The 15,037-nt window shown below is 52.7% G+C and overlaps 1 protein-coding gene across 5 annotated transcripts in view; it reads right to left on the bottom strand.

The window, feature by feature from the left end:
* The window catches only part of TMCO4 (transmembrane and coiled-coil domains 4), a 93,208-nt gene that overhangs the window by 4,678 nt on the left and 73,493 nt on the right, over positions 1-15,037 (bottom strand). For 4 of the 5 annotated variants that reach the window (XR_004351171.1, XM_032641146.1, XM_032641163.1 and 1 more), the window contains 2 exons: positions 12,503-12,620; positions 5,003-5,120 (listed from right to left, as the gene is read on the bottom strand). Coding sequence is in view for 4 of the 5 variants with exons in the window: in XM_032641146.1 (XP_032497037.1) it covers positions 5,003-5,120; positions 12,503-12,620 (236 nt within the window). In the remaining variant the exon portion in view is untranslated. Of the gene's footprint in view, positions 1-5,002; positions 5,121-10,476; positions 11,579-12,502; positions 12,621-15,037 lie in introns of those variants that run through there. The other variant, XM_032641157.1, reaches the window with a different exon arrangement.

Genomic DNA, 15,037 nt, shown 5'->3' on the forward strand with positions numbered 1-15,037 from the left:
TTTGGAATCAGAGACACGGGGGTTCCAGACTTGGCTCTGTCTCTTTCTAGTAACTGGGTGAGTCTGTACAACGTCCTGAGACCCAGCTTCCCTGTCTGTAAAATGAGGATCATGACACGTCATACCTTGAATGTCTGCGATGAGAGCTCCAAGGGCCTGGGACTTTGTGGGAACTATTCTGTTCCATATATGACCCCAAACACTTTTATAGGGACATTACACAATTAGGGTGAGTGATACCCATCGCATGGGGTTGGTGGGAAGAAATAATACAAACCACAAGGCACAGCACCTGGTACACAGTAGGTGCTCCATAAATATGAGTTCCTTTTAATTTAATTTTCTTGGAAGGAGGGATAGAAGGTAGGGAGTGAGCTAGGCAGATCCATTCAGGAACCCAAAACGGCTGCTGAAGCTCTAGCCATCACATCTGAATTCGGGCCAGCAGTAACCTAGACAAACAAGGATGACCTCCCTATACCCAAACCCACAGGGACAAACAAGGATGACCTCCCTATACCTTTCTAATGTTGGTGAAGGGCTGGTACTCGGGCTGGGTGGAGGCAGGCAGGACAGGAAGGGAGGGAGGTGTTCACGGCTACTGGCTACAGCTGATTCCAGATGGAAATTCCACTGTGCAGCTGCCCTCGAATGCAGAGCTCTGGACCTTCTTGGCTACAAGTTGGTCCAGGTCTCAGCCAAGCCTAGTCCCTGATCTGCCATTCTACAAAGACCCAGAGGCAGAACTGGCTGGCAGAGTTCCAATTGTACAGGTAGCCAGAGGGATGGGAGAGCAGGAGTGAGGTGGATGGGAAAAGAATCCCTTCTGAGCAGTGGAACATTCTGGCGTGGCTGATGTTGGATAAAGATTTCAGCCCAAGACCATCTCCCTGGCTGTCTAGACGGAAATCTGCCACCTGTCCGGATGTGCTGGATGTCCCTGGTGCTGTGAAGCCTCCCTGACCTTCCCACGCTGGTTACGGACCCTTCCTGGGGCTCCCCTGCGACGGCACTCACTACACAGCATCGTCTTCATCTGCTCGCATCTGTCTGTGTTCTGACAGACCGTGTGAGCTGAGGAGGTGCACACCTCTAACTCACCTCTACTCCCCGCACACAGCCCTGTACGCTGTGGGTGCTCAGGGTAACCAGATCCACACAGGATGAATGGGCCTCAGCGCTTCTGGTTTCCTGCTTTGCAAGACACCTTGACTTACCCAAACCAAAGCTGCTGCCACCCGTCTCTGCCTGGTCAACAATTCCCAAGCCTATCAGGCCCCCTGGGGTTCCTTTACCTCTTGGGCCTCAGTTTCCTCCTCTGTAAGATGGGGCTAATAAAGATACGTACACCATACACTGTGTGGGCTGGTTGTGAGGATTCAACGAGATAATACACGTCACAGGCTTATTGGCCTAGAGTTGGAGGTCACTGACTGGAAGCCACAGAGGTACGTGAATGCAGACAGTGTGAAGAGCCCAGGCTCTGAGGTAGGTTCCCTAGTTCATCTGGCTCTGCCACTCACATGCAGTGTCCCTTCCTGCGGCCTCAGTTTCTATACCTGTACAATGGGGTTATTATCCCTACTTCATGGCACAGCTATGGGGATCAAGTGACATAAGGTCTCTAAACCATGCAGAGCAGTGTCTGGCACACTGGCTATTGTTGTTATTATTCCTGAATGTCTATTGTGTGCCAAGCCCTGTGCTAAGCTCTAGAAGCCAGCTGGCGTTCTTTTGGGACATCAAGACTCCAGAGACTCTGGGCTGGGTCTCTGCCCCCACAAGAAACCTCGTGACGTGGCCCCCGGGGTGGCAGAAACCCCCACCCGCTGCAACCCAGTCCTCACACAGGAGAGCCTGAAAGGTGGGCAGGCAGCCTGGCCTTTGTCTGCTCCGTTCACCAGAGATGCCCTCTGCCTGCGACAGGGCCTGCCCCTGGCTCACTCCTGCTCAGGCTTGTCCTGAGATCAGGAGCCACCGCAGACCACGTTTGTGTCCCGTGGCTGACGCTGGGATGACGCTCAGAGGGCTCTGCCCACGTCAGCCCGGCAGGGAGAAGGAAATTCTCCTGTAGAAGGTCCTGTAGGTTTCTGCTCCGAGCACGGGGCAGCCAGTGCTTCGCAACAGCAGTCACGAGGACTCTTTTGCCAGCAACCTCTCTTCCAGCAAGAATTTTCAAGGAAAAGAGGAGGGCAGCACAAAGGCAATGCTAATTACCTCTAATTACCCAGAAGAGGAAAGCGCTGCTTTTTGTGATGTGCTCCTAATGCGATAAAGAGCTGTTGTTAGGCAGGAGCTGGGAAGCTGCCGTGACGGCAGTCTGAGTGGGGAGAGGAGTCTCTGAAGCTGTGGTCCCAGAGGCAGAACTGAAGGTGGACACAGGGGCAGGAGACGTGGGAACCAGCATTAAACGAGGGCCTACTGTGCACCAACCATCTCGCATGTGCCCTGCAAGACAGGTGATATCTCTTGTTTCTAGGATGAGGAAACCGAGGCACAGAGAGGTTCAGTCACTGGCCTAAGGTCACACAGCCAGTATACCAGTGGCAGAGCCCGGATTCTAAGCCAGGCCTCTCCGGCACCAAAGGCTGTGCTCTTCCCACTGTATCCCATTCAGGGGCTTCCCAGGGCAGAAACTATCTTTCAAGGGCTTTGAAGCATTTAAAGGAAATTTTCATTTGAAAGGAACGTTCAGCCGTTCCTTTTCACATTTGATTCTTGTGGCAGAGAAAGACCCCTGGAGTGGTGAGGTATCAAGTCGCTTCTCCCCTTCACCCCATCAGGGTATAGGGACCCTCAAGCAGGACAGAGACCCCTGGACATGGGCCAGGAGGCATCACTGAGTCCTGCTGTTTCCTGGTCTTGTTACCCAGCTTTCCTCACTCCCACAGGGAGGTGTACAGCACAGGCTCTGGACCTGGTTTCAGAGACCAGATCTATGACTCTCTGGCTACACTGAATCTATTCTCTCAAGCCTCAGTTTTCCAGTCTGTGACTTGGGGATGCCCAATACCCACTGTACGGGATTGCTGTGAGATTGACATTGCGTGAAGCAAGTCTATCAGGGATAAAGATGATCTAAGGAGATGGCTCTAGGGCTTGAAGTTCATGTCTGTCCTGGGAAGACTGCCTCTTGAATTAGGAGTGATAAGTCTCATGGGTGGTTGAGTCTAGAAACACTTCTTATTCTTGGACCAATACCAGCCCCCAAAGCTGCCGGTCAGGAAGGCCGGGACTGCTTCACTCGTGTTGTCTGGTGGGTCAGGACTTGTGAGCTAGGGCCCTGGGAGTCTGGGGGAGTGAAGATATAAGCCAGGACAAATTGGCCCCAGTGACATGGTGGCAGGCTGGGTGGGAGGCCCAGGAGACCTCGGGGCAAGGTCACGGCCCACGAGCTTCAGTGGCTGCAGTGCCTGATGACGTCTGGTTTTAAGTTTTTGCGCTAGAATCCCCCCGCGCTCTCTTCAACCCTCAGTCAAGTTTCAATACGCATGCAACCCAGCATTAGCTGTGCTGGTGGGGGTGGGTCAGGGTGCCCGGCTTCCCCTACCACGAGGTGCAGTGTGTGTGCGTGCGTGTGCATGCGTGCGTGCGTGCGTGTGTGCGTGTGTGTGTGTCGTTGGGCCAGGCTGCTGTTGAAGCTGAAGGGAGAAGCCAGGGTCCTCCGGGGTGCCCCTCCCCAGGGGAGTTTTCAGATGCCCAGGGAGGAGCCTGGACTGTCTGCTCTCAGGTAGGATGGTGCGGCTGGCTCAAATTACTTATGTGGCACCTGGGGAAATTGGGTTACGCTCAGGAAATGCTTGGTACTCGATAAATGGCAGCCGGCAACGTAATAATTGGAAAACAAGGTTCCTGTTCCCGTGAACCCTGCAACCCGGGAATTTTCACTGGCTGAGTTTGCTTGGGGACATAACTGCAGCTCAGTATATCCTCATCCTCCTGGCAGCTGGCACCTCTCCCACTGGTTCTCACATCTACCCAACCTGGGGCGATGCCCACTGGCTTCAGTCCTGCTCAGCCCTGTCCCTGCTCTGTGACCCTGGGCAAGTCCCTCAGCCTCTCAAAGCCTCAGGGTCCTCATCTGTACAGTGGGGATACGGATACTGCAAAAGGTTTAGGGCAGAGCTGGGCATCAAGTGAGTGTCCACACATGAAGCTATTATTAACTCCCTATGACAGACATGTGATGGGTGGACGAGGTTCCTTCAAACCCACAAGATGGCTCTAGAAACTCAAATTAGGTTTGTGTAGCTGCTGGGGTGGGCTCCCTCGCATTGCATTCCATTCCCAGCAAGAATTCTTTTCATTGTCTGCCCTGCCTAGTCTGAGATGTGTAAGAATCCTTGGGGAGTATGTTTAAAATGCAGACTTTCAGGCTCCAGCTCCTAGAGACTGATTTAGGAGGTCTGGGCAGTGGGGCTCGATCTGCATTTTAAATAAACTCTCCAGATGATTCCAAGGTGGGGGACCTGGGAACACACTTTCCCTGCTCTGTATTCCACAGTTTCACAGCCTGGAAGTTGGGTGCTTCTGCTCTGGTCCAGCCTGAATGCCTCCACTTGTGTCCTCTGGTTGTTTTCGTTACTTCCAGGAGACATAGACTGTCCTGACTAGTAATGTCGGCTGGGGGAGTGAGTGGGGGCAGTGGGAGGAGGAGTGGGGAGGCGTAGTGGGAGGGCAGTAATATAGCGGCAAGAGCATGGGCTCTGGAGGTTCAAATCCAGGCTATTAGTTGCTAGTTGTGTGATGGGAACTTTTCTAAGTCTCAGTTTCCTAATCTGTGAAATGGGGATAATAGTGCCTGCCCCAGAGGCCTGGGGACAATGCCCCAGCACAAGGATGGTGCCCGTGAACAGGAGTTGCCTCTTCCCAAGTGAATTCTCATGACCTCCCTCCTCTGGGGTGGACTGAGCCCGGGCCAGTGTCCCTGGGACCTGGGTTGCTGGGCTGGAGTAACGAAGTGCCCACCCCTCCAGCCCCAGGAGAGACCGGTGATACTCACCATGGAGGACAGGTCCACGTTCTCCACCCTCTTGTCCTGCAGCAGCACGGGCTGCAGGCCGGCCACTCGGAGCTTCACGGAGGACGTGCGGTAGACAAAGCTCAAAAGCCAGTCCCCACTGTGGGCGGAGAGGACGGAGTGAGAAGGGGCGGACGTCAGCCTCAGGAGGGCCCTGCCTCGCCCCGGGGGAGCCTGGTGGGACGGGAGCTTCTGTGGGAAACCAGGGCCCCGCTGCACTGGTGTATCATGGTGGGAGCTGCAGCCACTAGCATTTCGGGAGCATTGCCCAGGGCGTGGCAGCTCCAGGGAGGCTGCTTTGTTTCCTGCTGGGCCCCCAGAGTAGAGAACAGCGCTGGCCTGGTGGGCAATAGACGAGTATCTGTTGAGTGAGTGAATGAGGAAGCTGGATGAAGTTCTCCACAGTCTGCATGTGGCTGGGTGAGCTGCTCTCAGCTGGGGAGGGTTTCCAGTTCCCAGGGTGGGGGGTGGAGGCTGGTCCAGGGCTCCCTGGGAGACGCAAGAAAGGCAGCAGGGCGTCTGCCTGGGGGGAGAGGATCACGGGGAGCTGGGGCCACCATGCTCTGTGGCTTGGAACTCTGGGTCTGGGCCCCCATCTGTCTTTGAGCCGGAGGGACCAGCTGTGCTTTCTGAGACAGGCCTGGCCCAGCCTGCAGCTCTCCCTGCCCTCAGCCACCTAGGAGGTGAGCGCGGCCCCCCGAGGCAGGTCACACCCCTGGAACACTCCTCCACTCTCATGGCTGCTGTGAACACCACGCCCTGCCCCCTGCCCCCACCCAGACATAAACCCTGCACTCTGGCGAGGAGATAACCCCGGACACTCTGTGGCCCGATTCTTCAGGTACACCGAGCACGGTCCACGGGAGACGTGGTCTGTGGGGTCCACGGGACAGCCTTGCCCCTCGAACCCCTGTGCCCTGTCCGGGGTGAAGCTGGGCCCCTCCCTCAGCAAGTCCATGCACATGGACGCCTCTGCTCCCCCTCTGCCTCCAGGGCTGAGACCCCACTTAGCACACTGGGCGTCTTTTGTTTAGACCGAGTCCAACTCCGGTTGCAGGGCCATTTGAGCCCATCGTTTTTGTGCGCTTGTGTGAAAGAAGGGCCCTCCCTCCCCGCGTGTGCAGGGGAATGTGCTGAGGGTCAGGAGTCCCCAGCCTGCCCGCGTGACCCTCTGTGCCCACAGGCGAGGCCCGAAAGCTGTCTGGGACCCAGGGTGTTGTGGGCTCTCCAGGCCTGACCCTCTGGGATCTCTGGCCACATGGGTGCCTGTGTGGTTACCACCCTGGAAGCCTCTAGAAGGCTGGGGTCCAGAATTGAGGGGCTCTCAACAGACCTTCCTGCTGTGCCCCACCCTGAGCTCATCAGCCTGTGACTCCTTCTCTGAATCGTCCACCAGGTCCCTCGAGCAGAAGCCAGCAAAGCCATGTCCTAGGCCTCCCTTCCCGCCATGGCCAACTTATCACGGAATCCTGCAGATTTGTACTACCTGCCCCTACTCCCCACTCCCCCAAAACCCATCCCTTCTGTTCCAGCCCTGCGATCAGGCAACTCCCCGCCCGGCCCCCCACGGACAAAAGGAACAGCCTCCTCCTCGCTCCTGGCCTCACCTCTCTCCAGCCACTGGGGTCTTCAACTCTCATCTGACCATGGCCCTCTCCTCTCAGAAGCCAACCTTGACTCTCCACTACCCACAGGCCTTCTCTTCTAGAAAATTCCCTAACTGCCAGAGAGCAATGTTTGCACGTCGCAATGGTTATCCTAATACTGAAGGCCCAAGAAACACTGTCCCTCAGAATGATGGCTAGGGGAGAAGAAAAGAGACTGACTCAAGTTGTTTTATTAACTAGTCGTGAGGCTTACATGCATCCAATACGGGGTGTGAGGGAGGCCCCTATACGGTTCTGACATAGAAAGCAAAGGAGCAAAGTCAGGATTGTTCCTTCCCGATGATCCGTCTTAAACATGACAACACCCTACTTACAATGTTAAATGTACTTATTCATACACATGTAGGGGCAGGACAGGAACATGTGTTAGAAGGTTCCACATCCTCAAAACTGTGCTAAGCAAACCACAGGGCCTTTGCTGGCATTCCAGACCCTCTGTGCCCAGCATCTGTCTCTTTTGCCTGGGGTGGGCCATGAGCCCACCCTCTGGACCACACAGAGCCAGTCCCACCCTGTCAGTTACCAGCTGTGTGACCTTGGGCAAGTTGCTTGACCCCTCTGAGCCTCAGTCTCCTCGCTGTAACCTACCATCCGGGGCGGGCAGGAGCGTGCAGAGAGATGGCACATCGTGTACCCAGTGCTCACACACGTGAGTGCTCAGGAGGTACCGGGTACGATGATACCTCCCGCTCTGGGCCTTCGTGGGCAGTGTGGCCTCTCTCCTGCTCCGCCTACTCTTCCAGGGTCTGATGGGCTCCTATCCATCTTTTCAAAATTCAGCTTGCATGTCACCTCTCCAGGGAGTGCCCCTGAGCCCTTCCACTTGATAGTATTAATCCTTTGTCCCTCATGTGACTGGTGTATGCTCCTCTTGTGACCTTTGTTACATGTCCTCCGTGTGTCCGTTTTTCCGGGCAGAGAGCTTGTTGAGGGCAGGACTGTGCCTTAGTGCTGCATCCTGTATCCTGGGCAGAATCGGGAACTCCCTTGGGGGTGGGAGGTGGGTGCAGTGCCCGGCAAGCCAGGCGTCGATGGCCCTCCAGGCCAGGCGGATGCATACAACTGAACCTTGATTCACACCGCATGACCTGTTGAAGGGTGTGCTGTGGCTGCTCACAGGCCTGGAACCACTTGTGGGCAGGGGGTCCTCCCCATTCCTTCTACCATTATCCCCACACGGTACCGGAGCAGAGACCACACAGGGAGTCCCCCGGGGCCTCAGAACAAAACCCTCTCATTGCAGATATCCCAACCATCAGGGAGACAGTCTCACCTGAGTTCACATCCTGGCTCTGCTGTGTGGCCTTGGTGAGGCACTTGACCCTCTCTGAGCTTCAGTTTCCTCACAGTATAATAGGGAACAGAACCACTCGCCCGGTTGGCTTCCAGGGGGTTCGTGAAAGCCCAAGCAAGTTAACAAACTTGCAAAGAGCTTTATTAATGTACATGATAAATTTATAAACGTATATAGTTTGGGAGTGTTGGCCTGAAGCTCCCCCCAGCCCCTCATTCCACTCCCAGTCTTTAAGTAGGTTTACGGCAACTAAAACACTTTTGGGGGCCAGGAATATGAATTCCTGGTCAGTGCTTAATTTAATCAAAAAATTACAGTTATTGTTTTGGTCTGTGCATTCCTTCCCTCTTCTCTCCTTCTTCCTCCTCTCCCCCTCCTCCTTTTTCTCTCCAGAGAGATGGCTCAGGATCTCACAAAATAATGGAAAACCAAACTTACTATCCTCAGGTTCTCCACGGAACAGATGGGTTTAATAAGATTTTGCTGCTTTCATATTGCACACATGCAATTTTAATTCTTTCCCTTTGCTGTTTATGAAAGGATCAAAAAAATCGTATGCTGCGAATATGCCCAGTAATAATAATTATAACCGCTATTGCTTATTGGGCACGTCTAAAGCCCCAGCCTTCATCTTACATAATCTCATTTAATCTCCCCAGAACCCCTGTGCAGGAGGGACTGTTATTCCCATCTTATAGGCAGAAATACTGAGCTTCAGATTTGTTTGCCCAAAGCCACCTGAGTGGTAAATGGTGGAGCCAGGATTTTAACTGAGGGCTGTCTGCCATCAATGTGGTGGCCATTCCTTCTCTTTTCTTGTTTTTAATTAATTAATTAATTAATTTTAAAAGATTTTTATCAGAGCAGAGTTGACTTACAATTTGTGTCAGTTTCTGCTGTACGGCAAAGTGAATCAGTTACACATATACGTGTATCCACTCTTTTTTAGATTCTTCTCCCATACAGGCCATTACAGAGTATTGAGTAGGGTTCCCTGTGCTATACAGGAGGTCCTTATTAGTTACCTATTTTGTCTAGGGTAGTGTGTATATGTCAATCCTAATCTCCCAATTTATCCCTCCCCCCACCCCTTACCCGCCGGTAACCGTAAGTTTATTTTCTACACCTGTAACTCTATTTCTGTGTTGTAGATAAATTCATTTGTACCCCTTTTTTAGATTCCACATATAAGCAATATCTTCATTCAGTATGACAATCTCTAGGTCCATCTATGTTGCTGCAAATGGCTTTACTTCATTCTTTTTTATGGCTGAGTAATACTCCATTGTAGATATGTACCACATCTTCTTTATCCATTCTTCTGTCGATGAACACTTAGGTTGCTTCCATGTCCTGGCTACTGTAAATAGTGCTGCTATGGACATTAGGATGCTCTTTTCTTATTTTTTAAACTGTCCTTACTTAAAAAATTAAAGTCTCTTTTATTAATAAATATATATATATATACATACACACACACACATATATAACTGAATCACTTTGCTGTATACCTGAAACTAACTCAATGTTGTAAATCAACTACATATCAATTTAAAAAAAGTCTCTTTTAAGTCCTACCTCCAATCCCTGTCCACTCTTTAGGAGTGACCACTGTTATCAGTTTCTCATGGTCCCTCTGGACCTTCCTGTCCATTTGCAGACATACAGATACATATATGCACACGCAGAAACGTTTTCCTTCGTAAATGGGATCATAGTATGTATTGTCGCACTTGCTTTTTTCCCCCTTAACTGTTCCCCTCTTTGCGGTCATTCAGGTTGTTTTAAATTTTTAATTATAAATGAAGCTGCAAGGATCCCCTCTGTGCATCCATCTCTGTGCATGTATCTAGTACAGCAGGATCCCAGAAGTCAGAATCTGTGGGATCAGAAGACTGGCACATTAAAAATTTGGATAGATATTGCCAATTACCCTCCACTGAATTCAGCTGCCACCAACAGTGTATGACAGCGCCCAGTTCTCCACATCTTCACCAACACTGAATGTTATTCATGTTTCAGATGTTTGATAATCTGACGGATGATAAATAGTATTTTACTGATTTTAGTTTGCATTTATTTCACTAATAATGAGGTTGGGTACATTTCCAAAAGTTTATTGACTGTATTTATTCCATGTTTATATATCCTTTGGCCATTTTCTTTCTTTTTATTGTTTTATTTTTTAGGCTGCACCATGAGGCACGTGGGATCTTAGTTCCCTGACCAGGGTTCGAACCGGTGCCCCCTGCATTGGGAACATGGAATCTTAACCACTGGACTGCCAGGGAAGTCCCTGGCCATTTTCTAATTTTTGTTTATTTATTTATTTTTGGCTGTGCCAAGTCTTCGTTGCAGCATGTGGAATCTTGAGTTGTGGCATGCAGACTTCTTAGTTGCAGCATGCGTGTGGGATCTAGCTCCGCGACCAGGGACTGAACCCGGGCCCCCTGCATTGGGAGGTCGGGAGTCCTAACCGCTTGACCCCCAGGGAAGTCCCTCTGGCCATTTTTCTTATTAGATTTTTTTTCTTATTGATTTGCATGAGCTCTTTGTCTTTGTTTCTTTGTTCTTTCTACCCTATCCTGATTCTAAGAACTCAGCTTAGAATATGAGTGATAAAGCCATACTGATTGGCTGAACTCTCGTGTCCCGGTTAATGCCCTCTATCCAAGGCTAAAGATGATCTTTATCTTCAGCTCTGAACTAGACATGGGCTAAATTATCAAAATGATAAAGACTTTCCAAATCTCTTCTATTCAGTTGCAGGTTCTACTTGGGATGGTTGGGCTTAGATCAAAATTAAAGTTAACTGGCCTTGTGACTTAACTTCTCTGGGCCTCAGTTTCCTCACTTGTAAGATGGGATTAATAATACAAACCCCTTAGGGTTTGGGGCACGATTAACGGAGAAAATGACAACAGAGACAGGATCTGGCAGGTGGTAAGAGTCTAATACTTGTCATACCCACTCCCCTATCACTGCATTATTGCATTTTCATGGGTTTTTTTGAATAACTGTTTCCATATGTGTCTTTTCTGCTAGACATGAACTCCTCTTGTTCATCTTTGTAGCCCCACGTCCAGCAGGACGTCTTGGGCATGTATGTGGGATGATGCTGAGTTGCCCTTGACCTCGGGCTGGAGCCTCTCCCTCATCCCACCCTGACCTATATTCCCTAGAATCAGGAACCCAGCACTCTCCTCTTTCTCTAGGCTTTGCCTTTCAAATGATCTCACCTGTCCTTCTGGCTTCAGCCGAAGCTGACATCCCACTGGCCCTCGCTCCGGTTTGCATCTCTCTCAGTTCCAGCGCTGCATCCCCAGCCGCCCTGCTGGACACTTCATGTTCATAGCCCCGTGAGTCAGCCGCTTCCCCGGGTCTCACCTCCTGTCGCTAAATGAGTGTGCACCGCACTTGGGGAAAAGCCTTTGGTTTCAGAGCTTCTGGATTTGGGTGTCGCAGACAAGCCCGGAGCTGCCTGTTTCCTGCCTATTTGTGCTGCTGCGTGCGAGGTTGCACAGGGCTAGGTGGGGGCTTGTTCCTGTTGAGGTTCCAGCTAGTGCCTGGCGCGAGGTTGGCGCTTCGATGCTGCTGCTGATAAACGGTAACACCATCTGTCACTCACGGAGCAGGCACCCACCACGGGCAACTCTGTAAATCGCTGGACTATCATCGTAACCCTGGGGGGAGTCACTACTATTATCCCCCCTTCACTGATGGAGAAACTGAGGCCGATGTTAAGACCCAGGTCTGTGCGATTCCAAATCCCTATTCTCGTGTTTACGCTGTCACCTCGCTCCTTTGCCTCATTTGGAGGCTGAAGGGCCCGGGCATCTTCTTGGGCCAATCTCCTGAGGTCTCAGCGGGGGCCTTCATCTTCTCTTCTTCCCCAGAGTCGAGGGCACGACTTTGGCTGAAACCTCTCAAGTCCTCCTCAAAGCCAAGCCCAGGGGTGCCTCCCTTCCAGCCCCACAGCTGTCAGTCTTCACAGCCCCCCTCTCTTGCAGGAGGGTCTATCGTGTGGTGTGGGTGCTGGCTCCCCCATGGCTGTCAGCCCTGCCCCAAGACACTGCTCTGAAAGCTCAGCCTGGACACTCCCCACCCCCTTCCTGCGCTGCCAGATAACCCACACGCGAGCTCCTCAGCCGGCGTTCAAAGACCCCCCATTTACGGCCCAATCTTTGCTTTTCAGTCTCATCCCACTCACCCTCTTCCCCCAGATCACGGTGACCAGCCTGGCCTCTCGCGTCATCCTGTAAACTGGTCTCAGGCCCGACACAGGGAAATCCTTCTTAGGATCTGTCCCTGCTGCCCATCATCCTATGGGGATGGATGCTGCCCACGTCAGAACACCTGGCCCGGGCCTTGCTTCTAGTAGGGCTGGTGTCCTACCGGTCCCTGGGATCCTCCAGGACAAGGGCCTGGCCTCCAACGTCTGTGTCCTGGGCACAGGGCCTGGACACACTAGGTGCTCAGTAAGCACTGTCACCTCCTCACAGGCACAAGGTTTGGACAGACCTGCAGTAGCCATTGACGATCCTTCCAGATACCACCTTCCGGAAAGGCTCCCAGTGCTTGGCTTCTCCCTCCACGGGCGCGCCCAGCAGGACAACGTCCTCGATGATCCCTTGGCAATCTGGAGAGAGACCCCGGAAAAGACTGTCAGCACCCCTGGCCACAGCGGGTCCTGAGAGCGACTCTGCAATGGTGGTGGAGGACATGGATGTCACGTACACGCGCACACACGTGCATAGGCACACCCACACTCGTGCAGACGTGCACACACATGCTCAGGCACCTGTGCAAACACATTTGTGCACACAGACACACACGTGCCCACACAGTATGGTGGCTTCCATTTACTGAGTTCCAGGCCCTCCAGGGCCCGATCTATTCCTGCAGGGCATCATCATCCCCATTTCCCAGTTAAGGAAAACCAAAGACATTTTCAAGATCACATGGCCAGTAAGTGGCACGGCCCAAATCGGGACCCAGGTCTATTTCCCCCTCCATGAAGCTCACAACTGGCCGTGGACTCAGATGGGGTGTCTCCCTTTAGAAGGGACTGATGGCCCCTAGCGCATTGCACGTGCCGGGCAGGAGACACCACAGCCTTCCTCTGGGGTCTGTACAGCCTGGCGGGAAGGTGGGCGTGGAGAGGAGCGGGGGGGCTCAGGATCCTGGGACACGAAGTACACACAGCAGCTGCACTGACCTAGTGGTTCAGAGTATTTTAGGCCAGGGCTCCTCTGAGCGCAGCTCGTGGATGAGGGCTGGCCCGTGGGCTGTCTGTCTTGTAAGTATAGATCAGCAAAGCAGCGTTTCTTTGATCTCCTTGCAGACTGGAAACCAACAGCTCACACATGGGAGTGCAGACCGCACTTCGAGAAGCACTGCTCTAGACCCCTGGGGGCGCACGTGCACCCCCACCCCCAGTCACCCCCTGACCCGGCTCTATTTTTCTTCTTGTCACACCTCACTTGTTTACGTCCGTCTCCTCCTCTAATATCTGGGTTCAGGGAGGGCGGGGCTCCGGCTGCCTTGGTCACAGCTGTATAGGACAATGCCTAGTCTATACTTGGGGTTCAGTAAAGGTGTGAATGAATGAGTGAGTAAATACACTGCCATCCCCTGGGACAGCCAGGATATGTGCTTTGCAGTTGCAAAGCCCTGGGATCAAATCCCGGCTCAGTGACTTCTGAGACAAGTCACTTAACTTCTCTGAGCCTACAGGTGGCTATGGTACTGCCTTGGTGGTCTTTTTATGGGGATGAAATCATGGTGGGGAAAACCCCAGCGTAGTGAACACACAGTGGAAGCCAGTGTCTCCCCGCCCCGTCCCCTGTCCTGTGCCCCTGCCTCTCCGCAGGTTCTGAGCCCCCCCAAGTTTGGGCAGCAGCGTGATCCGTGTCATTCCTGGGGAGTGGGCCCCAGAGGGACAGCTCAGCCAGTCCTACCACTCTCTCTTGCTGAGGGACACAGGACAGGTGGCTTCTTCTCTCTGGGCTCCGGTTTCTAACCAGAGTGCGTCTAAATGTTTTCCACTTGGGCTGTTGTGTCAGAGTTTGTCTGAGTAAACGGTTCCAGGCTAACAGGAGTTTGAGAAGCCCTGTGCTCCTCTGGCCCTGAGTTATAAGATTCCAGGGCACAGAATTCTGATTTCACTCCTCTGCTCCCAGGGTTGGGATAATCTGGCAGAAGGATGGGAAACCTCAGGAAGCTGGCAGTCTGTGTTGAATTGCAAGGATGACTCAGATACTGTTTGATGTAAGGGCTATTGCAGGTGCCTATGCTGTTGGCAAGGCTGTAGCTCTGATTCTGACCCCTTCTCTCGGCAGATGAGGAAACACGGAGTCTCAGAGGGGATGGGGCATGCCCACGGTCACACAGGTAGTGAGAATACAGCTGGGCCCAGAACCCGGCACGGGGAGCTGTCGGGGCCTGGGGCCATTCTCTCTGCTGTTTACGGGTAACAACTCAAAGCACAGCGATCGCAGGTGGGTTATCATTGCTCCCACGGTGCCAAACGGCTGTGGGCCCAGGGTCAACGACTGAGCTTAGCAGCTCTCTCTGGACACCGGCCACTCAGGGCACCTGCCCTGTCCCCCAGAATCTCTCTATCTGAGGAGCTGGGACAGCTTTGCAGCCCTGGGTGCCGACGCCTGGAGGGCTGGGACCTCCTTGTGGCCGGCAGGGGAACTGCAGCATTCCCTATCAGGTTACCCTGAGCAACTGTCAGGATCCTGTGACTAGTGATCGGACAGGTGTTATGAAAAGCAAACAAAGGTAGGTGTCTTTTGCTGAGCTGAGACTAGGAGCTGAATCTCACAAAACAGTCCAGAGCACAGTCAAACCAAGTCAGGGTAGGCGGCGAGCTGGAAACACATTTACCTATCTCTGAAGCCTGGCTTTAAACTGCCTTTCTAGACCTCTTCCCCTTTATCCTCAGACTGCTGCCACAGTCAGATGTGCCTGTCTTATGTTTTAAAAGATGATTTGCTCTCTAGGAGGTTGCAAACCTAGAGATAAGCCACGTGGCAGGCTCCTGGTAAT

The sequence above is a fragment of the Phocoena sinus genome, chromosome 1, assembly GCF_008692025.1.
Source record: "Phocoena sinus isolate mPhoSin1 chromosome 1, mPhoSin1.pri, whole genome shotgun sequence".
NCBI lineage: Eukaryota > Metazoa > Chordata > Mammalia > Artiodactyla > Phocoenidae > Phocoena > Phocoena sinus.